Below are 26889 nucleotides of genomic sequence, written 5' to 3'. Positions count from 1 at the left end.
ATCATTGTCATGCTGAAAGACCCAGCCACGTTTCATCTTCAATGCCCTTGCTGATGGAAGGTTTTCACTCAAAATCTCACGATACATGGCCCCATTCATTCTTTCCTTTACACGGATCAGTCGTCCTGGTCCCTTTGCAGAAAAACAGCCCCAAAGCATGATGTTTCCACCCCATGCTTCACAGTAGGTATGGTGTTCTTTGGATGCAACTCAGCATTCTTTGTCCTCCAAACATGACGAGTTGAGTTTTTACCAAAAAGTTATATTTTGGTTTCATCTGACCATATGACATTCTCCCAATCTTCTTCTGGATCATCCAAATGCTCTCTAGCAAACTTCAGACGGGCCTGGATATGTACTGGCTTAAGCAGGGGGACACGTCTGGCGCTGCGTAGTGTGTTACTGATGGTAGGCTTTGTTACTTTGGTCCCAGCTCTCTGCAGGTCATTCACTAGGCCCAGATCGAGGGAGATTATCAGTGGTCTTGTATGTCTTCCATTTCCTAATAATTGCTCCCACAGTTGATTTCTTCAAACCAAGCTGCTTACCTATTTCAGATTCAGTCTTCCCAGTCTGGTTGAGGTCTACAATTTTGTTTCGGGTGTCCTTTGACAGCTCGTTGGTCTTGGCCATAGTGGAGTTTGGAGTGTGACTGTTTGAGGTTGTGGACAGGTGTCTTTTATACTGATAATAAGTTCAAACCGTTGCCATTAATACAGGTAACGAGTGGAGGACAGAGGAGCCTCTTAAAGAAGAAGTTACAGGTCTGTGAGAGCCAGAAATCTTGCTTGTTTTTAGGTGACCAAATAATTATTTTCCACCATAATTTGCAAATAAATTCCTAAAAAATCCTACAATGTGATTTTCTGGATTTTTTTTCTCATTTTGTCTGTCATAGTTGAAGTGTACCTATGATGAAAATTACAGGCCTCTCTCATATTTTTAAGTGGGAGAACTTGCACAATTGGTGGCTGACTAAATATTTTTTTGCCCCACTGTATGTATATATATATAACAACAATAACTCCTAGAGCATATTATACAGTATAAGCAAATCCAATGCAACAGGGCTGCACGCTGACCTTTTTTACAAGGAGCACAGTTTAAAAAAAATACTTGAGGTAATAAAGATTTTTCAAGGTGATCCTAAATTAAAATTCCAGGTCGCACAGCAAAATGTTTAGGCGCATATGCGAGTGAAATGGTGGCGCTGTAGAGCCCTGTGCAAGTCAGTGGAGAACAGGCCTCACTCTCCATTGACTTGCACAGGATCTGCTTATACTTTATAATATACTCTAGGAGTGCGTGGAAGTGGATTTCTTTAGATACTGTTTTTATATATGTGTTTATTGGTGAGCTGTTGAGTTTGGCCGAATGATAAACATTTCTTTACCATTCAGCTAATCATCCAAAAATCTCATAAGAAATTAGGTGGTGTTTTGGTCTAACTGTAACATTATACTATGCTATTATATTTGGTTATGTTATGTAGAATACTAATTCATCATTATGTGATGAATCGAGATCTAACTTTAGTAAACAAGCACTTTTGTGAGAATTGGCGGACGGCAGCACTACACCCCTGGACGTAACCATTCTCAAATTCATAGGTGGATGACTGACCGTCCATGAGAATGAAACCAATGGTGGTCATTGTGTCCCTGTGCTGCAGGTTTGTCTGCTTTGAGGACAAGGTGTGGTTTGAGAAGGCCATATCCAGGGTGATCCAGGAACACGTGGACCCCAGCCTGGTCCCTGACCTCCACCCTGACCCCTACTTTGTGGACTTCCTGAGAGAGGCTCTCGAGCCCACGGGAGATGAGGCAGAGGACGTCTGTTTGGACGCCCCCAAAGTTTACGAACTGGTGAAGAGCCAAGGCACATTGTAGTCTTATGTTGTTCAAACTAGACATAAGGGCTGGTTTCCTGGACACATATTATGCAACATCCTGGACTGAAAATATACAGTATTTCCTGCATACTTTTCAGTCCAGTACTAGGCATAATCTGTGTTTTTGGAAGCAATCCCTGAAAGTTTAGATTTCATCCATTTGCAAAATGTGTATCTAACCAAAGTAATATTTCATCATTAGGTGCCCAGTTTTGAGTTCCTCCGAGAGAAGCTGATTATCAATCAGAGCCAGTACAATGAGAATGTTAGAGGGGCCAGTCTGGACCTTGTGTTCTTTACAGATGCCATGACTCATCTCATCAAGGTTAAACTAACATCCTGGCTGCCATGTTATTCAAAATCACTCAATATTACACTGTCATCTGTTTTTTGAACATTTGTTTAATTAAAATAAGGTTTTGTAACAACATCTTTAGATAAGGTGAGAATCTTTATCTATCCTGTGGTCCCCCCACAGATCTCACGTATCATCCGGACAGACTGTGGCAACGCTTTGCTAGTGGGAGTGGGAGGATCAGGAAAACAGAGTCTCACCCGACTGGCTTCCTTTGTAGCCGGATACAGTATATTCCAGATCACCTTGACCAGGTAAGTACAAGGGGTTATGTGGTTGATTGCCAATAAATGTTAGGTAAAGTAGGTCACGATGGATCATAGAATTATTAAAGGGTCAATGTCATAAAACCTCAAAGTTCCAGAATAAGATGATAATTGCCATCATTGTGGTAAAGGAAATCCAAACCAGTCTAATTGGAATGAATGACATTAGAGGCATAGGTGATGCCTTTCCTGTTTTTACTTATGCAGGATTTTTAGTTAAATACATTTTATTCTAATTCCTAATTATATATGAACAAAGGATTTGGAAAATATGAAAGTAGCATAGTAAGGGCAGCAATTAGTGTTATGCTAATCAAATCAAATTTCATTAGTCACATGTGCCGAGTACAACAGGTGAAATGCTTACTTACGAGCCCCTAACCAACAGTGCAGTTTAAAAAAATATGGATAAGAATAAGAGATAAAAGCAACAATTAATTAAAGAGCAGCAGTAAAAAAATATATATATATATACAGGGTGGTGCTGATACTGAGTCAATGTGCGGGGACACCGGTTAGTTGAGGTAGTAGGTACATGTAGGTAGAGTTAATTAAAGTGACTATGCATAGATGACAACATGGATGGCAGGAAGCTTGGCCCAAGTGATGTACTGGGCCATTCGCACTAGGCTCTGTAGTGCCTTGCGGTCGGAGGCCGAGCAGTTGCCACACCAGGCAGTGATGCAACCAGTCAGGATTCTCTCGATGGTGCAGCTGTAGAACCTTTTGAGGATCCGAGGACCCATGCCAAATAATTTCAGTCTCCTGAGGGGGAATACGTTTTGTCGAGCCCGCTTCACAACTGTCATGGTGTGTTTGGACCATGTTGGTGATGTGGACACCAAGGAACTTGAAGCTCGACCTGCTCCACTGCAACCCCGACGATGAGAAGGGGGGTGTGCTCGGTCCTCTTTTTCCTGTAGTCCATAATCATCTCCTTTGTCATGATCACGTTGAGAGGAGAGTTTGTTGTCCTGGCAACACACGGCCAGGTCCCTGACCTCCTCCCTATAGGCTGTCTCGTTGTTGTTGGTGATCAGGCCTACCACTGTTGTGTCATCGGCAACTCTAATGATGGTGTTGGAGTCGTGCCTGGCACTGCAGTCATGGGTGAACAGGGAGTACTTGAGGGGGCTGAGCACGCACCCCTGAGGGGCCCCTGTGTTGGGGATCAGCGTGGCGGAGGTGTTGTTACCCACCCTTACCAGCTGGGGGCAGCCTGGAGGCAGTCCAGGATCCAGTTGCAGAGGGAGGTGTATTACAGACTCGGACAGGGAGAGGTTGAAAATGTCAGTGAAGACACTTGCTAGTTGGTCAGCGCATGCTCGCAGTACACGTCCTGGTAATCTGTCTGGCCCTGCGGCCTTGTAAATGTTGACCTGTCTAAAGGTCTTACTCACATCGGCTGTGGAGAGCGTGATCACACAGTCTTCCGGTACAGCTGCTGCTCTCATGTATGTTTCAGTGTTATTTGCCTCGAACCGAGCATAGAAGTAGTTTAGCTCGTCCAGTAGGCTCGTGTCACTTGGCAGCTCTCGGCTGTGCTTCCCTTTGTAGTCTGTAATGGTTTGCAGACCCTGCCACATCCGATGAGCGTCAGAGCCGGTGTAGTACGACTCGATCTTAGTCCTGTATTGATGCTTTGCCTGTTTGATGGTTCGTCGGAGGGCATAGGGGGATTTCTTATAAGCTTCCGGGTTAGAGTCCTGCTCCTTGAAAGCGGCAGCTCTAGCCTTTAGCTCAGTGCGGATGCTGTCTGTAATCCATGGTTTCTGGTTGGGGTATGTACGTATGGTCACTGTGGGGACGACGTCATCGATGCACTTATTGATGATGCCAATGACAGATGTGGTGTACTCCTCAATGCCATCGGAGGAATCCCAGAACATGTTCCAGTCTGTGCTAGCAAAACAGTCCTAAGGTTTAGCATCTGCTTCATCTGACCACTTTTTTATTGATCTAATCACTGGTGCTTCCTGCTTTACTTTTTGCTTGTAAGCAGGTAACAGGAGGATAGAATTATGGTCAGATTTTCAAAATGGAGGGTGAGGGAGAGCTTTGTATGCATCTCTATATGTGGAGTATAGGTGCTCCAGGGTTATTTTCCCTCTGGTTGCACAGGCATTTAAATTAGGCAAGTCAGTCTTAATACCGGCTGTATTGAACATGTATTTATATTCCTGTCTGAAGTATAATAGTAATTAATTGATGCTCCATATACTGAGAAGATATTGGGAGTCCAGCTGAGAATTGGTCCCTAATGCCCCTTTTTCCTACTAGGACGTACAACATCAGCAACCTGATGGACGACCTGAAGGTCCTTTACAGAACAGCCGGGGCAGACGGCAAAGGCATCACCTTTATCTTCACAGACAACGAGATCAAAGATGAGGCCTTCCTGGAGTACCTCAATAACGTGCTCTCATCTGGGGAGGTGATCCATTTATTTTTATTTTTTTCAATTTCTTACGGGGTAGATCAGCTTTAATAGTACAGATAGATTGTAGCTTCCATCAATGTAATTGTCTGCATCATTTCCAATCCCCCATATATTTTGGGGTAAATATATACAGTAGATATACAATACCATTCAAAAGTTTGGACACACCTACTCATTCCAGGGTTGTTCTTTATTTTAATATTTTAATATTGCAGAATAATAGTGAAGACGTCAAAGCTATGAAATAACACATATGGAATCATGTAGTAACCAAAAAAGTGTTAAACAAATCAAAATATGTTTTATATTTGAGATTCTTCAAAGTAGCCACCCTTTGCCTTGATGACAGCTTTGCACACTCTTGGCATTCTCTCAACCAGCTTCATGAGGTAGTCACCTGGAATCAATCAATCAAATTTATTTATAAAGCCCTTCTTACATCAGCTGGTGTCACAAAGTGCTGTACAGAAACCCAGCCTAAAACCCCAAACAGCAAGCAATGCAGGTGTAGAAGCACAAGCAATGATTTTCAATTAACAGGTGTGCCTTGTTAATGTGAGAGAAAAGAGAGAAAAGACATGGAAGGTCAGTCAATCTAGAAAATTTCAAAACATTTTAAGTTTCTTCAAGTGCAGTCGCAAAAAACATCAAGCGCTATGATGAAACTGTCTCTCATGAGGATAGCCACAGGAAAGGAAGAACCAGAGTTACCTCCGCTGCAGAGGATAAGTTCATTAGAGTTACTAGCCTCAGAAATTGCAGCCCAAATAAATGCTTCACAGAGCTCAAGTAACTTGACACAACTCAACATCAACTGTTCAGAGGAGACTGCATGAATTAGGCCTTCATGGTCGAATTGCTGCAAATAAACCACTACTAAAGGACACAAATAAGAAGAAGAGACCAAGAAACACAAGCAATATAAACCGGTGGAAATCTGTCCTTTGGTCTGATGAGTCCAAATTGGAGACTTTTGGTTCCAACCGCTGTGACTTTGTGAGACGCAGAGTAGGTGAACAGATGATCTCCGCATGTGTAGTTCCAACCGTGAAGCATGGAGGAGGTGGTGTGATGGTGCTTTGCTGGTGATACTGTCAGTGAATTATTTAGAATTCAAGGCAAACTTAAAACCTGTTATGGCTGCAACCCTTTGTTCTCAATTTCCGCCTGAAGACATACCCAAATCTAACTGCCTGTAGCTCAGCCCCAGAGGCAAGGATATGCATATTATTGCTATCATTTGAATGGAAACATTCTGAAGTTTGTGGAAGTGTTAATTGAATGTAGGAGAATATAACACAGTAGATCTGGTGGAAGAAAAGAGAAAGAAAGAGCATACGTTTTCTGTTTTTTGTTGTTGTAGTATCATCTTTCACATGTACTAGAATAGCCACACAATTTTGATGGATAACACAAGAGGGCATCTGTAGGTGTGGAAAGTTTGAGACTGATAACTTCAGGAATGGGTGAGCTACATGACATTCAGCATGAAGTCACCCAGGTGTCCCACACAAGTTGCCCAAATGTACCCAAGTGGCCGAATTGGTGAAATGACCTATAACTATATACAGCAGTGCAAATAACTATATACAACACAGCAAAAAGCAATTCTAACACACACACACACACACAGAAAAATCCTCATCACAGTATTTTGCTGCCTGTGCCCTGTCCCATAGCAGTCTCTTTCTGATGTAAAGCAGAGGCAAACTGAACAAGTGGTGCATTTCATGCGCAACAGAACACAACGACGCCTCCATGCTGTGCCCTTTTGGCCCTGAGGCACAGTCATGCCTGCAGTAATGAACTGTGGCATATGAACACCACTGGGGGGCACAGGTAGAGTAGGCAGCTTGGCACCGGGGCCTCCCAGTCGGAGTTGCTATCACTGTGAAAGAAAACATAACAAAAATATTTGTATTGTATGAGCCTTTTATCATCACATAAAATAAACAGATATGTATTGATTGTATAGAGCAGAGGGCACAGTCACTAAGGTGTTCCATTCAACTCTGGCCATTGTTATATATATATATATATACACACACACACCCAAACAAACCAACACACACACACACACACACACAAATATATGAATATAATGAATATATTCTACCATGCCCAGAAACCTGCTCCTCTTATTCTCTGTCTCCAACTCTCTAGGCGACCAGTTTTGATAGCCTTTAGCCGCACCCTCATACTACTCCTTCTCTGTTCCGCGGGTGATGTGGAGGTAAACCCAGGCCCTGCATGTCCCCAGGCACCCTCATTTGTTGACTTCTGTGATCGAAAAAGCCTTGGTTTCATGCATGTCAACATCAGAAGCCTCCTCCCTAAGTTTGTTTTACTCACTGCTTTAGCACACTCTGCTAACCCTGATGTCCTTGCCGTGTCTGAATCCTGGCTCAGGAAGGCCCCCAAAAATTCAGAGATTTCCATACCCAACTATAACATCTTCCGTCAAGATAGAACTGCCAAAGGGGGAGGAGTTGCAGTCTACTGCAGAGATAGCCTGCAAAGTAATGTCATACTTTCCAGGTCCATACCCAAACATTTCGAACTACTAATTCTGAAAATTACTCTCTCCAGAAATAAGTCTCACTGTTGCCGCCTGCTATACCGACCCCCCTCAGCTCCCAGCTGTGCCCTGGACACCATTTGTGAATTGATTGCCCCCCATCTAGCTTCAGAGTTTGTTCTGTTAGGTGACCTAAACTGGGATATGCTTAACACCCCGGCAGTCCTACAATCTAAGCTAGATGCCCTCAATCTCACACAAATCATCAAGGAACCCACCAGGTACAACCCTAACTCTGTAAGCAAGGGCACCCTCATAGACGTCATCCTGACCAACTGGCCCTCCAAATACACCTCCGCTGTCTTCAACCAGGATCTCAGCGACCACTGCCTCATTGCCTGTATCCGCTACGGTGCCGCAGTCAAACGACCACCCCTCATCACTGTCAAACGCTCCCTAAAACACTTCTGTGAGCATGCCTTTCTAATCGACCTGGCCCGGGTATCCTGGAAGGACATTGACCTCATCCCGTCAGTTGAGGATGCCTGGTCATTCTTTAAGAGTAACTTCCTCACCATTTTAGATAAGCATGCTCCGTTCAAAAAATGCAGAACTAAGAACAGATACAGCCCTTGGTTCACTCCAGACCTGACTGCCCTCGACCAGCACAAAAACATCCTGTGGCGGACTGCAATAGCATCGAACAGTCCCCGCGATATGCAACTGTTCAGGGAAGTCAGGAACCAATACACGCAGTCAGTCAGGAAAGCTAAGGCCAGCTTCTTCAGGCAGAAGTTTGCATCCTGTGTAGCTCCAACTCCAAAAAGTTCTGGGACACTGTGAAGTCCATGGAGAACAAGAGCACCTCCTCCCAGCTGCCCACTGCACTGAGGCTAGGGAACACGGTCACCACCGACAAATCCATGATTATCGAAAACTTCAACAAGCATTTCTCAACGGCTGTCCATGCCTTCCGCCTGGCTACTCCTACCTCGGCCAACAGCTCCGGCCCCCCCGCAGCTCCTCGCCCAAGCCTCTCCAGGTTCTCCTTTACCCAAATCCAGATAACAGATGTTCTGAAAGAGCTGCAAAACCTGGACCCGTATAAATCAGCTGGGCTTGACAATCTGGACCCTCTATTTCTGAAACTATACGCCGCCATTGTCGCAACCCCTATTACCAGCCTGTTCAACCTCTCTTTCATATCGTCTGAGATCCCCAAGGATTGGAAAGCTGCTGCAGTCATCCCCCTCTTCAAAGGGGGAGACACCCTGGAACCAAACTGTTACAGACCTATATCCATTCTGCCCTGCCTATCTAAGGTCTTCGAAAGCCAAGTCAACAAACAGGTCACTGACCATCTCGAATCCCACCGTACCTTCTCCGCTATGCAATCTGGTTTCCTAGCCGGTCACGGGTGCACCTCAGCCACACTCATGGTACTAAACGACATCATAACCGCCATCGATAAAAGACAGTACTGTGCAGCCGTCTTCATCGACCTTGCCAAGGCTTTCGACTCTTGTCAATCACCAGATTCTTACCGGCAGGCTCAGTAGCCTCGGTTTTTCGGATGACTGCCTTGCCTGGTTCACCAATTACTTTGCAGACAGAGTTCAGTGTGTCAAATCGGAGGGCATGCTGTCCGGTCCTCTGGCAGTCTCTATGGGGGTGCCACAGGGTTCAATTCTCGGGCCGACTCTTTTCTCTGTATATATCAATGATGTTGGTCTTGCTGCGGGCGATTCCCTGATCCACCTCTACGCAGACGACACCATTCTATATACTTTCGGCCCGTCATTGGACACTGTGCTATCTAACCTCCAAACGAGCTTCAGTGCCATACAACACTCCTTCCGTGGCCTCCAACTGCTCTTAAACGCTAGTAAAACCAAATGCATGCTTTTCAACCGATCGCTGCCTGCACCCGCATGCCCGACTAGCATCACCACACTGGATGGTTCCGACCTTGAATATGTGGACACCTATAAGTACCTAGGTGTCTGTCTAGACTGCAAACTCTCCTTCCAGACCCATATCAAACATCTCCAATCGAAAATCAAATCAAGAGTCGGCTTTCTATTCCGCAACAAAGCCTCCTTCACTCACGCTGCCAAGCTTACCCTAGTAAAACTGACTACCGATCCTCGACTTCGGCGATGTCATCTACAAAATTGCTTCCAACACTCTACTCAGCAAACTGGATGCAGTTTATCACAGTGCCATCCGTTTTGTCACTAAAGCACCTTATACTACCCACCACTGCGACTTGTATGCTCTAGTCGGCTGGCCCTCGCTACATATTTGTCGCCAGACCCACTGGCTCCAGGTCATCTACAAGGCCATGCTAGGTAAAGCTCCGCCTTATCTCAGTTCACTGGTCACGATGGCAACACCCATCCGTAGCACGCGCTCCAGCAGGTGTATCTCACTGATCATCCCTAAAGCCAACACCTCATTCGGCCGCCTTTCGTTCCAGTACTCTGCTGCCTGTGACTGGAACGAATTGCAAAAATCGCTGAAGTTGGAGACTTTTATCTCCCTCACCAACTTCAAACATCAGCTATCTGAGCAGCTAACCGATCGCTGCAGCTGTACATAACCTATTGGTAAATAGCCCACCCATTTTCACCTACCTCATCCCCACAGTTTTTATTTATTTACTTTTCTGCTCTTTTGCACACCAATATCTCTACCTGTACGTGATCATTTATCACTCCAGTGTTAATCTGCAATATTGTAATTATTCGCCTACCTCCTCATGCCTTTTGCACACATTGTATATAGACTCCCCTTTTTTTTCTACTGTGTTATTGACTTGTTAATTGTTTACTCCATGTGTAACTCTGTGTTGTCTGTTCACACTGCTATGCTTTATCTTGGCCAGGTCGCAGTTGCAAATGAGAACTTGTTCTCAACTAGCCTACCTGGTTAAATAAAGGTGAAATAAAAAATAAAAAAAAATCCACATTTCATTATATATAATATATATATATATATATATTTTTATATTTCATAAAACGGCATTAGCACTTACCCGTCCTGAAGTACGTCCTGTCCTTGCAGAAACAGCTCCTCTGTTCGTTTGAATCATAACACTCCAAGATTACTCAAACAAAAAATCTGTCTCACTTTTACTTTAGAGTTTGACTTCGCTTTACATGATGTAATTCGCCAGGATATCTTCAATGAAATCGTTGAAACTACAACTTTCCGAAATACAGCCGCGCGTAAAAAGCCTTACAGCAACTGCTCTGATCGTCAAGGCGAAAATGGAGTTCCCTGCGCGTGCGATTACAACCAAGGAATTGTGGTCCAACCCCAAACCATTACATACTGGCGTTTACCTCAGCTCATTGGCTATCTACCCAGCTAGATTTCAAGAAGATCAGTGGTCATTGGGCAGAAATATAGTCAATCAATGAAGCTTTGCTAAAATTATTGGTGCGTCAGGTAGTCATTTATTGTTCTCTTCAAATCAGCTCACTTCGGTCAATTCTCCCCGCAAAAAAAACAATGATGTTTGACTGTGTTGCGAACATCCAGAGGAATGCACTGAAACCCACCATGACTATATAAACGATTGTTTACATGGGCGAATCACGCCGAATGCTCCGTAAAAAAATGATAGAGATGGAATTTCCGGCACAAATAGTTTACAAAATGTTTAGATTTAGGCTATAAAAATTGATTTTATCAAAGAAAACGGCACTTCATTTGATCAATGGGATACTCAGGAAGAGAAATAAGAGCAAGATATCAGAATGTATGTCATAATTTTACCTTCGGATGTGAAAGTCTAAAAACTGTCATGGCGGAAAATGTTTCTGTTCTTGATTGCTCTTCTCAAACAAAAGCATGGGATTTGTTCTCTGTAATAGCTATTTTAAATTGGAAAACGTAGTTTGATTACCAAGATTCTAATCTTTTGAAGGGTGTAAGACACTTGCATTTTCAAGAATGTTTAATGTTACGAAATTGTATTTTTAGTTGTCACTCTGAAATTTCCCCTGATGTTGGTCCCTGTACGGGGACAGCAGCCATCAAGCATGCCTACCACAGCATTCTGCAGCGATATTCCATCCCATCTGGTTTGCGCTTAGTGGGACTATAATTTGTTTTTCAACAGGACAATGACCCAACACACCTTCAGGCTACGTAAGGGCTATTTGACCAAGAAGGAGAGTGATGGAGTGCTTCCATCAGGTGGCTTGGCCTCGACAATCACCCGACCTCAACCAAATTGAGATGGTTTTGGATGAGTTGGACCACAGAGTGAAGGAAAAGCAGCCAACAAGTGCTCAGCATATGTGGGAACTCCTTCAAGACTGTTGGAAAAGCATTCCACATGAAGCTGGTTGAGAGAATGCCAAGAGTGTTCAAAGCTGTCATCAAGATATCAAAAATATTTTGATTTGTTTAACACTTTTTTGGTTACTATATGGTTCCATATGTGTTATTTGATTGTGTTGATTTCTTCACCATTATTCTACAATATAGAAAATAGTAAAAATAAGAAAAAACCCTTGGAATGAGTAGATGTCCAAACATTTGACTGGTACTGTATATATACATATATTTAAAAACAAATATTTTCCTTTATTATTTTCCCCTGTGATCAAGTTACTCTAATGTTATCTAACATTATTCTAATGCTACTCTAGTAAAATAACATTTCCAATTGGTCATTCTTAATTATTATGCTTGTTGTGTGCAGGTGTCCAACCTGTTTGCTCGTGATGAGCTGGACGAGATCACTCAGAACCTCATTGGTGTAATGAAGAAAGAGTTGCCTCGCGTCCCGCCCACCTTCGACAACCTGTACGACTACTTTATCTCCCGAGCCAGGAAGAACCTGCACGTGGTTCTTTGCTTCTCTCCGGTATGATTTAGTAATACCGGAAACATAAAAACATCACCTCCATGATTGTCACTCAAGAATTCAGGAGTTTGTTATGTAGTGTCCCATTGATAGTATTTTCCAGAGTAGTTCCATAGAGAGGTTTGCTGACATCAGCCGTTGAGGGCAGAGTGAAATTACATTTGTTCATTTATTTATCCCTTTATTTCCCCTGACAGGTTGGTGAGAAGTTCCGTTCGCGCTCCCTGAAGTTCCCAGGTCTGATCTCAGGCTGTACTATGGACTGGTTCACTCCCTGGCCCAGCGAGGCTCTAGTGGCCGTGTCCCAGTACTTCCTCTCTGACTTCCACATGGTGTGCTCCCCTGAGGTCAAAGCCGCGGTGGTACAGACCATGGGCATATACCATGACAAAGTGTCCGTCACCTGCGAGAGCTACTTTGACAGGTATTGTAGTTGACTGAAGTTGGGAACTCAAATGCAAATCTAGTCTTAAATCCACATTTATATTTATAAATAACAAGAATGTACATGTCAGATAGTGCGGTTATGTCAAATAAATGACGTCAATTTCTTATACCCAAAGCCTGTCGGAATAACCAACGTGTGTGTTTTAATTTTTCCACCCCAGGTTCCGAAGAAGAACTCATGTGACCCCTAAATCCTACCTGTCTTTCATCAATGGATACAAGACGGTATACAGTGAAAATTACAACTTTATCAACACACTGGCTGAGCGCATGAATGTTGGTATGGAAATCCAATTGAGTGGCTACTAGCTAAGGCATAATAATGAACTTCGAACTAACTGCTTATTATATTGTAAAGAAAATAAATGTTGGGATTTCTTGTCAGATTGCAGTGTTGTGTAAATGCTTTGTATTGCAGGTCTGACCAAACTGTTGGAGGCTAGCGAGTCTGTGGCTCAGCTGTCCAAAGACCTGGTGGTTAAGGAGAAAGAGCTGGCTCTGGCCTCCATCAAAGCAGACAAGGTAACTGGGAAATAAAATAGAATCCATAAAAATAGAATTTCATTATATTTATATGTACAAATCACCCTTTCACATCCATTCACAGAATACATGCATGTAAAGTTTGCCTGCTGATTTGTTGTCTTGTCTGTACAGGTGCTGGCAGAGGTGACAGTAAGCGCTGAAGCAGCCACCATCGTAAAGGCTGAGGTCCAAATTGTAAAGGACAGAGCCCTGAAGATTGTGGAGGGCATTGAGAAGGAGAAAGCCTTTGCAGAGGTCAAGCTGAAAGCAGCTAAACCGGCTTTAGAGGAGGCAGAGGCCGCTCTGAATGTGAGTCTTACTGTACATGAAAAGATCCATTTGAAAAACAAAAAATATATATATTTTGGGACATTTGAAATAGTTTCTTGTCATTTCGGGTCATGTTCAGTAGGTAACAAAACAGAAGAAAAAGGACTGAAATAGGGAGGGTACTACCGCCACTTTTTTCCTTTTGCAAAATGTTTTCTGTTACATTCCCCAATGATCTCAACCCTATTATATATTCTCTTTAGACCATTAAAGCGGCTGACGTAGCCACGGTGAGGAAGCTGGCCAAACCTCCCCACCTCATCATGAGGATCATGGACTGCTGTCTGCTGCTCTTCCAGAAGAGGCTGGACACCATCACCATGGACCCAGAGAGGCCCTGCCACAAGCCCTCCTGGGGAGAGGCACTCAAGGTCAGAAAGCCTCCATTCTAGACTCTACCCGACTCATAGATCTCTACATCTCTCTATGTATGACTCCGGTAATAATAGTAGAACAAAATAGAATAGAAGAGGCCTTGATATATTGTCCTCGGAGAAGGATATACTTTTTACACTATACACCACATCAAACCATCAGATAATCACTCAGACGTTACATTTACATTCCCAGTCCCGTCTCTGTATATTGAATTGATTTGTTGTAGCTAATTGTTTGGTTTGTTGTAGCTAATGTCTTGGTTTGGTTTGTTGTAGCCATCTTGGTTTGGTTTGTTGTAGCCATCTTGGTTTGGTTTGTTGTAGCTAATTGTTTGGTTTGTTGTAGCTAATGTCTTGGTTTGGTTTGTTGTAGCCATCTTGGTTTGGTTTGTTGTAGCCATCTTGGTTTGGTTTGTTGTAGCTAATGGCTTGGTTTGGTTTGTTGTAGCTAATGGCTTGGTTTGGTTTGTTGTAGCTAATGGCTTGGTTTGGTTTGTTGTAGCTAATGCCCTGGTTTGGTTTGTTGTAGCTAATGCCCTGGTTTGGTTTGTTGTAGCTAATGGCTTGGTTTGGTTTGTTGTAGCTAATGCCCTGGTTTGTTTTTTTGTAGCTAATGCCCTGGTTTGGTTTGTTGTAGCTAATGCCCTGGTTTGGCTTGTTGTAGCTAATGCCCTGGTTTGGCTTGTTGTAGCTAATGCCCTGGTTTGGCTTGTTGTAGCTAATGCCCTGGTTTGGCTTGTTGTAGCTAATGCCCTGGTTTGGTTTGTTGTAGCTAATGCCCTGGTTTGTTTTGTTGTAGCTAATGCCCTGGTTTGGTTTGTTGCAGCTGTCTTGCTTTGATTTGTAGCTAATGTTTTGCTTTGATTTGTTGTAGCTGTCTTGCTTTGATTTGTTGTAGCTGTCAAGATTTGTTTTATTTTATCTAATGGTTTGGTTTGTTGTAGCTAATGGCTTGGTTTGGTCTGTTGTAGCTAATGTCTCGCTTTGGTCTGTTGTAGCTAATTTCTTGCTTTGGTCTGTTGTAGCTAAAGTCTAGGTTTGGTTTTTTGTAGCTAATGCCCTGGTTTGGTTTGTTGTAGCTAATGCCCTGGTTTGGTTTGTTGTAGCTAATGCCCTGGTTTGGTTTGTTGTAGCTAATGCCCTGGTTTGGTTTGTTGTAGCTAATGCCCTGGTTTGGTTTGTTGCAGCTGTCTTGCTTTGATTTGTTGTAGCTAATGTATTGCTTTGATTTGTTGTAGCTAATGTTTTGCTTTGATTTGTTGTAGCTGTCTTGCTTTGATTTGTTGTAGCTGTCAAGGTTTGTTTTGTTTTATCTAATGGTTTGGTCTGTTGTAGCTAATGTCTTGCTTTGGTTTGTTGTAGCTAATGGCTTGGTTTGGTCTGTTGTAGCTCATGTCTTGCTTTGGTCTGTTGTAGCTAATGTCTTGCTTTGGTCTGTTGAAGCTCATGTCTTGCTTTGGTCTGTTGTAGCTCATGTCTTGCTTTGGTCTGTTGTAGCTCATGTCTTGCTTTGGTCTGTTGTAGCTCATGTCTTGCTTTGGTCTGTTGTAGCTCATGTCTTGCTTTGGTCTGTTGTAGCTCATGTCTTGCTTTGGTCTGTTGTAGCTCATGTCTTGCTTTGGTCTGTTGTAGCTAATGTCTTGCTTTGGTCTGTTGTAGCTAATGTCTTGCTTTGGTCTGTTGTAGCTAATGTCTTGCTTTGGTCTGTTGTAGCTGCCCTGGTTTGGTTTGTTGCAGCTGTCTTGCTTTGATTTGTTGTAGCTAATGTCTTGCTTTGATTTGTTGTAGCTTTCTTGCTTTGATTTGTTGTAGCTAATGTTTTGCTTTGATTTGTTGTAGCTGTCTTGCTTTGATTTGTTGAAGCTGTCAAGATTTGTTTTGTTTTATCTAATGGTTTGGTTTGTTGTAGCTCATGCCCTGGTTTGGTTTGTTGTAGCTCATGTCTTGGTTTGTTGTAGCTCATGTCTTGGTTTGGTTTGTTGTAGCTAATGTCTTGGTTTGTTGTATCTAATGCCCAGGTTTGGTTTGTTGTAGCTAATTTCTTGGTTTGGTTTGTTGTAGCTCAATTCTTGGTTTGGTTTGTTGTAGCTCAATTCTTGGTTTGGTTTGTTGTAGCTCAATTCTTAGTTTGGTTTGTTGTAGCTCAATTCTTAGTTTGGTTTGTTGTAGCTAATGTTTTGGCCAAAGCTCCCCTCCCCCTCTATGTACTTTGGCTTATGAGCTGTGTCCTTTTGTTTTACTTCAATTGCTGGCCTTCTGTATTTTCTTTTTTTGCCTTTTTAGCTGATGAGCGGCAGTGGTTTCATGGCGTCACTGCAGCAGTTCCCCAAGGACAGCATCAACGAGGAGATGGTGGAGCTACTGCAGCCCTACTTCCAGATGGAGGACTACACGTTTGAGTGTGCCAAGAAAGTGTGCGGCAACGTGGCAGGCCTGCTCTCCTGGACCTCCGCCATGGCCACCTTCTTCGGCATCAACAAGGAAGTTCTGCCACTCAAGGTACGGGGAACATAAGCTGAATGATTCTACCCTCCATGAAGTAGCATGGGAACACTGTTTGTGTGTGTGTGTGATCCGATATATTGGAGTGTTGGGCCAGTAACCGAAATGGACCTGCTGGTTTGAATCCCCGAGCTGACAAGGTAAAAATCTGTCGTTCTGCCCCTGAGCAAGGCAGTTAACCTGCTGTTCACGGGGCACCGATGACAGATGTCGATTAAGGCAGTCCCCCACACCTTTCTGATTCAGAGGGGTTGGGTTAAATGTGGAAGACACATTTCAGTTGAATGCATACAGTTGTACAACTGACTAGGTATCCCCCTTTTCCTTTAGATAAGCATTATGAACAGTAGTTTTTCTCCACGTGTGTGGACAGGCTAACTTGATTATCCAAGAGGGCAGACTGTCAATAGCCAATTCCGAGCTAGCCAGTGCTCAGTCTCAGCTGGATGAGAAACAGGCAGAGTTGGACAAAGTACAGGCCAAGTTCGATGCTGCTATGAAAGAGAAACAGGTGAGGTCCAATCCTTAAAAAATAATGTATTCTTAAAATAGGAATATTGCAAAATAAATATAAATATATAGATAGAATAGCAAAATAAAATGTAGTTCAAATAGTTGATTTTGTGATGCTTTACAGGATTTGCTGGACGATGCAGAGATGTGCAGGAATAAAATGGTGGCAGCGTCAGCACTCATTGATGGGCTTAGTGGAGAGAAAGTGCGCTGGACAGAGCAGAGCAAACAGTTTAAATCACAGATCAACAGGTAGGGATAGCATCAAGTTTCTTTACTTTCAGTGTTCTGACTAAAGTCATTGTTACTATGTACCAAGATTTAATGCAATGTAATACAATAAACTACAGACAATATCAATGCTCAGTTCTTTCCATCAGAGGCTTTTCAATGTGACCCTTGACCATCTGTTGTCGTCTCTTGGATAGACTCGTAGGGGATGTCCTCCAGCTCACTGGCTTCCTGTCGTACTGTGGACCCTTCAACCAGAACTTCCGCAACATGCTCCTAAAGGACATCTGGGAAGCAGAGCTCCGGAAGAGGAAAATCCCTTTCACTGATAACCTCAATATTATCTCTATGCTGGTGGACCCACCTACTGTAAGAAAATATCATGAACGCAGTAGTGAATTTAATTTCACTTTTGAGTTGCAAACAAAACAGTCATCGACAACATTTTCATTTGAATCCCAGAGGATAACACGTTAAAATATTAATGAAAACACTTATTTCCAAAGTGGTTCTTAGTATCCATTTCACTGAACTAGAAGTTGTACGAAATGTGTTTTGTTATGTCCCAAAGCACCACACTGAAACATCCTTCCCTTTTCTGTGTGTCAGATAAGCGAGTGGAACCTACAGGGACTGCCTGGAGATGACTTGTCAGTGCAGAACGGCATCATTGTGACCAAGGCCACGAGGTTCCCTCTTCTCATCGACCCTCAGACCCAGGGCAAGGCGTGGATTAAAAAGAAAGAAAAAGCCAATGATCTGCAGGTAAGCCACTCACTTCTCACATTCACACTCTTACAAACAAACACACCAGTGTGAAAACTACATTTATTGGTTCAATGTATTCCCAAGAACTCATGACTGGCCATGTTTAGTTGGTAGAAAGTGTTGTAAAACAGAATGAAACTAGGAGGTACTACATGAATGTATCCAATAGGAACACACCTTTTTGTTTTCCCCTACTGAACACGACCATGATATCTCTTGCAGGTCACGTCCCTCAACCACAAGTACTTCCGTACCCACCTGGAGGACAGTCTGTCGATGGGACGACCGCTGCTCATCGAGGACGTCCGAGAGGATCTGGACCCCGCCCTGGACAACGTGCTGGAGAAAAACTTCATCAAGTCCGGCTCCACCTATAAGGTACATACCACAGCTCTCAGATCAGTTTGACTTGAACAGCAGTTTGTGAAATAGCCTGGTTAAACCAGACTGAACACTGTGTTCACCATGAAATGTAGCAAAATCAGTTTGGATGCCAGGCTAATTGGGAATGTAGGCTCCCATTCAAACCTGTGCTCATTGGTTGTAGGTGAAAGTGGGAGACAAGGAGACCGACGTGATGGATGGCTTCCAGCTCTACATCACAACCAAGCTGCCTAACCCGGCGTACACGCCCGAGGTTAGCGCCAAGACCTCCATTATAGACTTCACTGTCACCATGAAGGGTCTGGAGAACCAGCTGCTGGGCCGAGTCATCCTCACAGAGAAATACGTAAGCCTTCATTAACACTTTATAAACCATTCATAACCCCTTTATAAAAACTATGTGAACATTTCCCTCAGGACTTCAGAGGCATTGGTTTGGGTGTTGTCAGCAATACGTTACATGGATGCTCTGATGGTACTGTAACAGGAGCTGGAGGCAGAGAGAGTCAAGCTAATGGAGGATGTGACAGCAAACAAGAGGAAGATGAAGGAGTTGGAGGATAACCTGCTGTACAAGCTCAGCTCCACCAAGGGTATTGACTCCTAGGATAAACAAATCATATTAAGTGTTACATCTGATGTTGGGTAATGTCTCAGATACTCAGACTGCTTAATCTGCATGTTTGTGTGTGTGGTGTCTGTTTGTGTGTCTTTCTGTGTGTTTCTGTCTATGTGTGGGTGCATGCGTGCATCTGGGTGCATGCGTGCAAGGTTCCCTGGTTGATGACGAGTCCATGATTGGCATCCTGTCGGTAACCAAGCTGACGGCGGCCGAGGTGAGCGAGAAGCTGCACGTGGCAGCCGAGACGGAGGTGAAGATCAACACGGCTTCAGAGGAGTACCGGCCGGCTGCCTCGCGTGGCAGCATCCTCTACTTCCTCATCACTGAGATGAGCATGGTCAACGTCATGTACCAGACCTCCCTGGCACAGTTCCTCAAGATCTTTGACCTCTCAATGGCCAAGTCAGTACCAGGGATGGGATTTTTCCTGATGAATCAGGAATTCCTGCTTTTCAGATATTTATCCTTCATTCAAATATAATAGAAATGGACCTATCCCAAAATCCAAATTTTCCTGATCAAATCCCTCAGTACACAGAACACATAGCAAATTCACCCATTTGTTTACCCTTTAATAATTGTTTTGATCAAGTTTGTGTACAGTCACATTATATCAGTCCATACCAGGGGTCTCCAACCTTTTCTAGCAAGAGAGCTACTTTTAAGAAATGAAACATGTCGCAAGCTACTCTTTTTCTTCTAGCTTTCAAATAGGCACATTCTTCTCTTCTCCTCTCCCCTGTAACTCTTCCCCAGGACCTTAGTGTACAAGAAAAAGCAGTGCACTATGTTTTATCCCAATATACCTGGTAAAATAAGGGTTCATAAGCAACTCTGATTTTCTTTCCCCAAATTATGTTATCAGTTTTAAAAAATCCTGGTTTTTGATTTTGTTTTGTTTTTCACTTTCAAAAATTACGCTTGTTCGTGCAGGTTTGACACAAACCGGTCCACCTGGCACCTACTACTGTACTCAGTTCAAAGGCACTTAAATCTTTTGTCTTGCCCATTCACCCTCTAAATGACACACATACACAATCCATGTCTCAATTGTCTCAAAAATAAAAAATCCTTCAACTTGTCTCCTCCCCTTCATCTATACTGATTGAAGTGGATTTAGCAAGTGACATCAATAAGGGATCATAACTTTCACATGATCAGTCTGTCGTGGAAAGAGCAGGTGTTCTTAATGTTTACTGTACTTCTGCCAGGTAAGCCTACTTTGCAGTTAGCATTTAATTGAGAATGTTTTAGGGAAAGTATTTCAGTCAACCCAGAAGATGGTTATCACATCAACTGGCAACACACGGAGTGATAGACATACGCGCACATCACACAGACAGTTTTGCTGAAAGTAATTGGCAGATATTGCGTTAGGTTTGGCTTTTTAAGCCAATAGTGGTTAACCAGGGGTGGGATAATGACAATGCTGCGTTGATTAGATAGACACTGCAAGCTCCCAGCTACTGTCTGATATTTGTGCAATTTTTTTTATGGCCGTTTGTGGTGGAAAGCGTGAAAATTGCTTGTACTTTCAGAATTGTTTGCCGAGCTACTCATACGTGGACTGCGAGCTACTGGTAGCTTGTGATCGACCTGTTAGAGACCCTGGTCCACACAACTGGAAAAAGATGAGCCTGACAAATGGCATAGGCCTAAATCTAAATACACAACAGCGTTTATAAATGTATAAAAGAACAACCTCTAGATTTGAACCTTTTATTGTTTGTTTTTTTCTCACACAGGTCAGACAAGTCTCCTCTCACTCAGAAGCGTATTGCTAACATCATCGAGTACCTGTCCTTCGAGGTGTTCCGCTACACAGTCCGAGGGCTGTACGAAAACCACAAGTTCATCTTCACCCTGCTGTTGGCACTCAAGATCGACCTGCAGAAGAACAACGTCAAGCAGAACGAGTTCCAGATCCTCATCAAAGGTATCCAATCCTTACTACTGATCCTAGTTAACAGATCTCTGTATAGGTAGCAGTGTAGGAATAAAGTAATGGTTTAGTAGTAGTACATATGTAATGTTCTCTGTGTTATAGGGGGTGCTGCTTTAGACCTGAAGGCGTGTCCTTCCAAGCCGTTCCGTTGGATCCTGGATCTGACCTGGCTCAACTTGGTGGAACTCAGCAAACTGTCACAGTTCACTGAGATCATGAACCAGGTGGGGCTGAACACTACAGTACCCTTTATTAATTATATCATTAGCAATGGTCACAGCTTTGTCTGAGGAGTACACTGCATTGACTTTACTTCTCTATTAATCTTATAGGTGTCTCGTAATGAGAAGGGCTGGAAGGTGTGGTTTGACATGGACAACCCTGAGGATGGTGTGATTCCTGATGGATACAATGACTCCTTGGATGTCTTCCATAAACTACTGCTCATCAGGTGAGCTCCTGCTGCTTCTCAACATCAATATTTGACACTTTTTTTTTTTTACTAAGGCCTTTGTAAGCCTCTTACAAGCCTGTTGTAAACAGATCTTTCCTGAGGTTGTGGCTAGCGCATTCGGGTCGAACCCAGGTTTGGTTGTACTCTCCTCACAGATCATGGTGCCCTGACCGCACCCTGTCCCAGGCCAGGAAGTACGTTGGAGACTCGATGGGCATGAGGTTCGCTGAGCCTGTCATCCTGAACCTGGAGAGTACCTGGGAGGAGAGCGACACCCGCACCCCCCTCATCTGCTTCCTCTCTATGGGCTCTGATCCCACCAACCAGATCGACGCTCTGGCAAAGAAACTCCGGCTAGGTTAGCCCCATGCCTATCACCCTGAATGAATCACTAACAAGTCACTGACAATACTGTCATTGTGATATTGCGTTTATTTGTTACAGAGTTCAGAGCGATATCAATGGGCCAAGGTCAGGAGATCCATGCAAGAAGGCTCTTACAGATGTCAATGACACAGGTGAGGGCTTCTGACATTCAACTCTTTGTAAATAAATGTAGTGTACAGCATATACAAATGTTTTCGCATAGCTAAAAGTGTTTGTGTGTGTACACACAAGGGTGGCTGGGTCCTGCTCCAGAACTGCCATCTGGGCCTGGAATTCATGGATGAGCTGCTGGAGACCGTCACCACAGTGGAGACCATGCACGACAGCTTCAGAGTGTGGATCACCACCGAGCCCCATGACCGCTTCTCCATCACCTTGTTACAGGTAAAGGCCCTGTATACACCTACACAGACAAGATCAGTAATCTCCCCAACAATATTACATTCTCCATGTGAAACGGACCTATCCCCTAGCCAAAATCCAGAATTGCTATATTGTCCTAATCACATCCCTTATGTCTAAGAATAAATATTTACTGACATGATTGTTTTCTTTCTTCCAGTCCTCTATCAAGTTCACCAATGATCCCCCCCAGGGGGTGCGGGCTGGCTTGAAGCGTACTTTTGCCGGAATCTCTCAGGATCAGCTGGAAATCTGCAACCTGCCCATGTGGAAACCCATGCTTTACAACGTAGCCTTCCTACACACTGTGGTGCAGGTACAGACTCAGCCCACTGTCTTGATAAATTCATATTTCTACATATATACTGTATTTAATGTAATTTACTGATTTTTGCCTTGTCTGTTACTCTGTTGTAGGAACGTCGTAAATTCGGGCCCCTGGGTTGGAACATCCCGTATGAGTTCAACTCGGCTGACTTCACAGCCAGTGTGCAGTTTGTCCAGAACCACTTGGATGAATGCAGCCCCAAGAAGGTACTATCAAAATAGTCTAGGTCTATCTAAAGCTACAGTGACTATAGTGTGCTCACAGACCTACATGTAACGTTTTTATCCAGGGTGTCTCATGGGTCACGGTGCGTTACATGTTAGGGGAGGTGCAGTACGGAGGAAGGGTCACTGATGACTACGACAAGCGGCTGCTCAACTGTTTCTCTCGGGTAATGTCATTTTCCTTTTCAGTTAACGCAACTGTCCTGATAAATCTGTTGTACATGTGGGTAATCGTGTGTGAAGCACAGACTTTGTGTTCTAAGCATCATGCGTTCCCCAACAGGTGTGGTTCAATGACAAGATCTTTGAACCGACGTTCTGCTTCTACACAGGATACAAAGTGCCTGTGTGTAAGACAGTGGAGCAGTACATGGAGTACATCGCCACCCTGCCTGCACTGGACACACCTCAGGTCTTTGGTCTGCATCCCAACGCAGACATTACGTAAGACACCGTAGATCATCACAACGCTTCTCTCTTATCATGTCTATGCTGCGTGTTAGTCTCAATACTCAATATGAATACATTAATATTATATACCTATTCTTGTTCAGATATCAGACCAATACGTCTGCTGAGGTGCTGGACACCATCACCAACATCCAGCCCAAGGAAAGTGGTGGAGGAGCAGGGGAGACCAGAGAGTCCATTGTCTACAGACTGGCAGAGGACATGCTGGAGAAGTTGCCCCCCAACTACATACCCCATGAGGTCAGTGCTCACTCTGTTTATGAACACAATGTAGCAAAATGTTTTGCAACAAATAATACAGATCTATGTTCTCATTGTACAAATTTTTTAAAATGTTTTCCACTTACTGAACCTCCCATATGGTTCTAATGATGGACTTAGCGTTAAGATGCTTTTGGGAAACCAGCCCTTGGCTGTAAAGAGCGAATACACTGTATGCTCACACAACAAATTATATTGTGATGTGTACTGTAGGTGAAAGGTAGGCTGGTGAAGATGGGTGCCTTGAACTCCATGAACATCTTCCTACGCCAAGAGGTGGATCGCATGCAGCGGATCATCGGAGTGGTGCGCACCAGTCTGGTCGACCTCAAACTCGCCATCGACGGTACCATCATCATGAGCGAAGTAAGAGAGCTGGCTTGAATGACCGCAATAATGTATTACATGTTAACACTTTAATTGTGTTATACTTCAAATTAATATTTAGAGGTTTATAGCTTATAAATCTGTAATAACAATGTATGAAATTGTGTGTTATTTTGATGCTTGAATATTCAATGTCATATTCATGTTTTACCTCCTAGAACCTGCGTGACGCCCTGGACAACATGTTTGATGCGCGCATCCCCAACATGTGGAAGAAGATCTCGTGGGAGTCATCCACTCTGGGCTTCTGGTTCACCGAGCTGCTGGAGAGGAACACACAGTTCTACAGCTGGGTGTTTGAAGGCAGACCCAAGACCTTCTGGATGACTGGCTTCTTCAACCCTCAGGGTGAGTCTCGTTCAAAACGTGAAAATCGGCTAACTGATCAAACTTACAGGGTAAGTTCAATTTACTTGTAATATTCAAAATACAGTTTGGCATAAATTAGCTTGTCATGTCTTCATCCTATTACATCACTGAAGATATGATTATAATGACATATCTAACAATTGTTATCTATCTCTTTATGTTTGCGCCCTCTGTATGGCTATAGGTTTCCTGACCGCCATGAGGCAGGAGGTAACCAGGGCTCACAAGGGCTGGGCTCTGGACACAGTCACCCTGCATAATGATGTGTTGAAGCAAAGCAAGGAGGAGATCACTGCCTCTCCTGCTGTAAGTAGCCTCATGCAAAACACTATCATTGACACATGTACAAGATACAGCTTTCCCTTTTTATCTCAATGCCATCCATCATTCTCTGTCTCAGGAGGGGGTCTACGTCTATGGTTTGTACCTGGACGGGGCCGGCTGGGACAGAAGGAACTGCCGTCTCATCGAAGCCACTCCCAAGGTGTTGTTCTGTCCCCTGCCTGTGATTCACATGTTCGCCATCAACTCCACCGCCCCCAAGGACCCCAAGTTCTACATCTGCCCCGTCTACAAGAAGCCTCGGCGCACAGACCTCACCTACATCACAGGGGTTGTGATACGCACGGTGCAGTCACCCGATCACTGGATCTTACGTGGTGTTGCCTTGCTCTGTGACATCAAATGATGGACAACTACTCAGTATTTTTTGGGGTGTTTGTGTAACCCTCAAGTAACACAAATACATGTTTTTAAAATTCCAACTAGTGAGATGTAGTAATTTTAATGGAATTAACAAGCAGTTTTACATCACAACCAATACTAGTGTTTCGTTCATTGAAAGAGTCGAAGGCATCTAAGCATCATAAATAAGATAATTAACAGAAATCACATCTCGCTCACATTTCAAAAAGTTCCTTAACTAGCTACATATTGTAACTCCAGAAAATGTGATTTAACCCAAAAAAATGTAGTATCCATTATACTGGGAGTTACAGGTTAGGTACTGTTTGGTGTAACACAGAATTTAGCTTGGCGATACGGTCCTCGATTTGTGGAAAAGTCTCAATGTCCTTGTCCAGTTACAGGGGGTCCCTTTGAATTAAGAAAATGCACCGTTATTAAAATAAACATTTTGCTCCATGAAGTAATCCAACTATGTGTATGTTGCCATCTTGTCTATTTCAAGTCTTCTCTCATTGATCGAGACAGGTGGGTTTGTCCACCCCAAAGTGCTGCATGTCATGACAGACACCGGTCTTGGTCAATGAGAGAACTTGAAATAGACAAGATGGCGGCGTACACATTGTTGGTCCTTCTGTAGCTCAGTTGGTAGAGCATGGCGCTTGTAACGCCAGGGTAGTGGGTTCGATTCCCGGGACCACCCATACGTAGAATGTATGCACACATGACTAAGTCGCTTTGGATAAAAGCGTCTGCTAAATGGCATTTATTATTATTATTATATATTATTGTTGGATTACTTCATAGAGCAAAAAAATTAAAGTATTTTAGAAATTCAAAGGGACACCCTGCAACTGGACAAGGTCATTTTACGAGACTCCCGTTTCCACGAATCGAGGCTGGAGGCAGCCTCAAAGGTTGGTTGAAAATTCAGTGCAGTACCAACCTGTAACTCCCAGTATAATGGATACCAATTTGGGGGGTTTAAATCACATTATCTGGTGTTACAATCTGTAGCTATTCCTTTACATGGTTAGCTGAAGTATTCCCATTTCACAGTCCAACTGCTCTGCTGTGAGGGTGCCCATGAGAGGCTGACAGTCAGGGTTGAATACTGAGTAAGCGCTCAGTTCTCCAGGTTGACGTTTAGCTGGGCTCCGCAGCCCCTGGTACAGCCAGTAGAAGAGGGAGATTAGGAAGAAAGGCAACCCGAAGGCCAGCTCAGCGAACAGCCCAAGCAGAACCAGCCAAAGCAACACCTTCAGCAAAGTCCGGTTTGCAAAACCAAGTTGCCTTGAACCAAGCCTTCGGCCCAGAATGCAGTCCAGCAGACAGTCATCCTAAAAAAGTGAAGAGAGAATCACGAGTTAGCTAACACTGAGTGGTGGAATTGAAATAAACGATCTATGCCATGACGTGTTTTTGTGTTTAGCCTACCCCACACTGTAAAGTCCCTGTAGCCTGAGGGACCGCAGGCATCTGATGTTTTGTCAACTCCTGTGCGTCTTTATCAGCTGTTGACTCCCAACTGGCGGACTTCAAAGTGCTTCCACTGCCAGGTGATGTTATGGGCTGCATCTCACCAGCCCTTGTACGGGGCTCTGAACTTTGCAAGCTTTTGCTAATGCTAACAGCTTCTGATTCATACTCATGCAGAAATTAGATACTGCTTGACAATGTATGCACTGTGCACGACGGGTAGTATCAAGCACTGATAGCTGGCGAACTAGCTAGCTCGACTGATTTGAGACGTCATTTTGTTTTAGCAAATTACCCCTCGATTGTGTGAAACGTGATCTAATCAAAAGCGGAAATGTTATTATAAGGTGCTTTAAATGCATTGATAGAGTTCAACGTTTCACTGTCACAAAGAGTGACGTGAGAAATCCGTAGAAAACAGATCTTAAAATATGTTCTACTTCGGCA

General features: G+C 43.6%; 2 protein-coding genes across 4 annotated transcripts in view; one reads left to right on the top strand and one right to left on the bottom strand.

The window, feature by feature from the left end:
• Nucleotides 1-25042, top strand: part of LOC118387096 (dynein axonemal heavy chain 8-like) — a 65824-nt gene extending 40782 nt beyond the window's left edge. Inside the window, exons 59-92 of one of the 3 annotated variants that reach the window (XM_035775254.2) lie at nucleotides 1673-1865; nucleotides 2094-2216; nucleotides 2370-2500; nucleotides 4793-4946; nucleotides 12188-12352; nucleotides 12550-12776; nucleotides 12961-13079; nucleotides 13218-13321; nucleotides 13457-13633; nucleotides 13858-14025; nucleotides 16315-16530; nucleotides 16907-17044; nucleotides 17171-17298; nucleotides 17475-17646; nucleotides 17887-18042; nucleotides 18268-18423; nucleotides 18593-18775; nucleotides 18917-19022; nucleotides 19201-19453; nucleotides 20797-20987; nucleotides 21099-21220; nucleotides 21329-21447; nucleotides 21606-21808; nucleotides 21895-21968; nucleotides 22069-22221; nucleotides 22400-22555; nucleotides 22657-22773; nucleotides 22857-22958; nucleotides 23075-23235; nucleotides 23346-23502; nucleotides 23737-23889; nucleotides 24069-24258; nucleotides 24464-24585; nucleotides 24680-25042. In XM_035775254.2, the coding sequence (XP_035631147.1) occupies nucleotides 1673-1865; nucleotides 2094-2216; nucleotides 2370-2500; nucleotides 4793-4946; nucleotides 12188-12352; nucleotides 12550-12776; nucleotides 12961-13079; nucleotides 13218-13321; nucleotides 13457-13633; nucleotides 13858-14025; nucleotides 16315-16530; nucleotides 16907-17044; nucleotides 17171-17298; nucleotides 17475-17646; nucleotides 17887-18042; nucleotides 18268-18423; nucleotides 18593-18775; nucleotides 18917-19022; nucleotides 19201-19453; nucleotides 20797-20987; nucleotides 21099-21220; nucleotides 21329-21447; nucleotides 21606-21808; nucleotides 21895-21968; nucleotides 22069-22221; nucleotides 22400-22555; nucleotides 22657-22773; nucleotides 22857-22958; nucleotides 23075-23235; nucleotides 23346-23502; nucleotides 23737-23889; nucleotides 24069-24258; nucleotides 24464-24585; nucleotides 24680-24967 (5377 nt within the window). In that variant the 3' untranslated portion in view covers nucleotides 24968-25042. Of the gene's footprint in view, nucleotides 1-1672; nucleotides 1866-2093; nucleotides 2217-2369; nucleotides 2501-4792; nucleotides 4947-12187; nucleotides 12353-12549; nucleotides 12777-12960; nucleotides 13080-13217; nucleotides 13322-13456; nucleotides 13634-13857; nucleotides 14026-16314; nucleotides 16531-16906; nucleotides 17045-17170; nucleotides 17299-17474; nucleotides 17647-17886; nucleotides 18043-18267; nucleotides 18424-18592; nucleotides 18776-18916; nucleotides 19023-19200; nucleotides 19454-20796; nucleotides 20988-21098; nucleotides 21221-21328; nucleotides 21448-21605; nucleotides 21809-21894; nucleotides 21969-22068; nucleotides 22222-22399; nucleotides 22556-22656; nucleotides 22774-22856; nucleotides 22959-23074; nucleotides 23236-23345; nucleotides 23503-23736; nucleotides 23890-24068; nucleotides 24259-24463; nucleotides 24586-24679 lie in introns of those variants that run through there. The other 2 variants (XM_035775252.2, XM_035775253.2) reach the window with 2 other exon arrangements.
• A 2-nt stretch (nucleotides 25043-25044) lies between these two features.
• LOC118387100 (SAYSvFN domain-containing protein 1-like) lies at nucleotides 25045-26878 on the bottom strand. Its single transcript, XM_035775259.1, has 2 exons — nucleotides 26401-26878; nucleotides 25045-26303 (listed from the first exon to the last, which is right to left on the bottom strand). Exons 1-2 carry the CDS (start codon nucleotides 26539-26541, stop codon nucleotides 25989-25991), a joined length of 456 nt encoding a protein of 151 aa, XP_035631152.1. The 5' UTR covers nucleotides 26542-26878; the 3' UTR covers nucleotides 25045-25988.
• Between the last annotated feature and the right edge of the window lie 11 nt (nucleotides 26879-26889).

This window comes from Oncorhynchus keta, chromosome 8 (assembly GCF_023373465.1).
Source record: "Oncorhynchus keta strain PuntledgeMale-10-30-2019 chromosome 8, Oket_V2, whole genome shotgun sequence".
Classification (NCBI taxonomy): domain Eukaryota; kingdom Metazoa; phylum Chordata; class Actinopteri; order Salmoniformes; family Salmonidae; genus Oncorhynchus; species Oncorhynchus keta.
The sequence above is the reverse complement of the archived record's forward strand: the minus strand, read 5'-3'. Positions and strand labels throughout refer to the sequence as shown.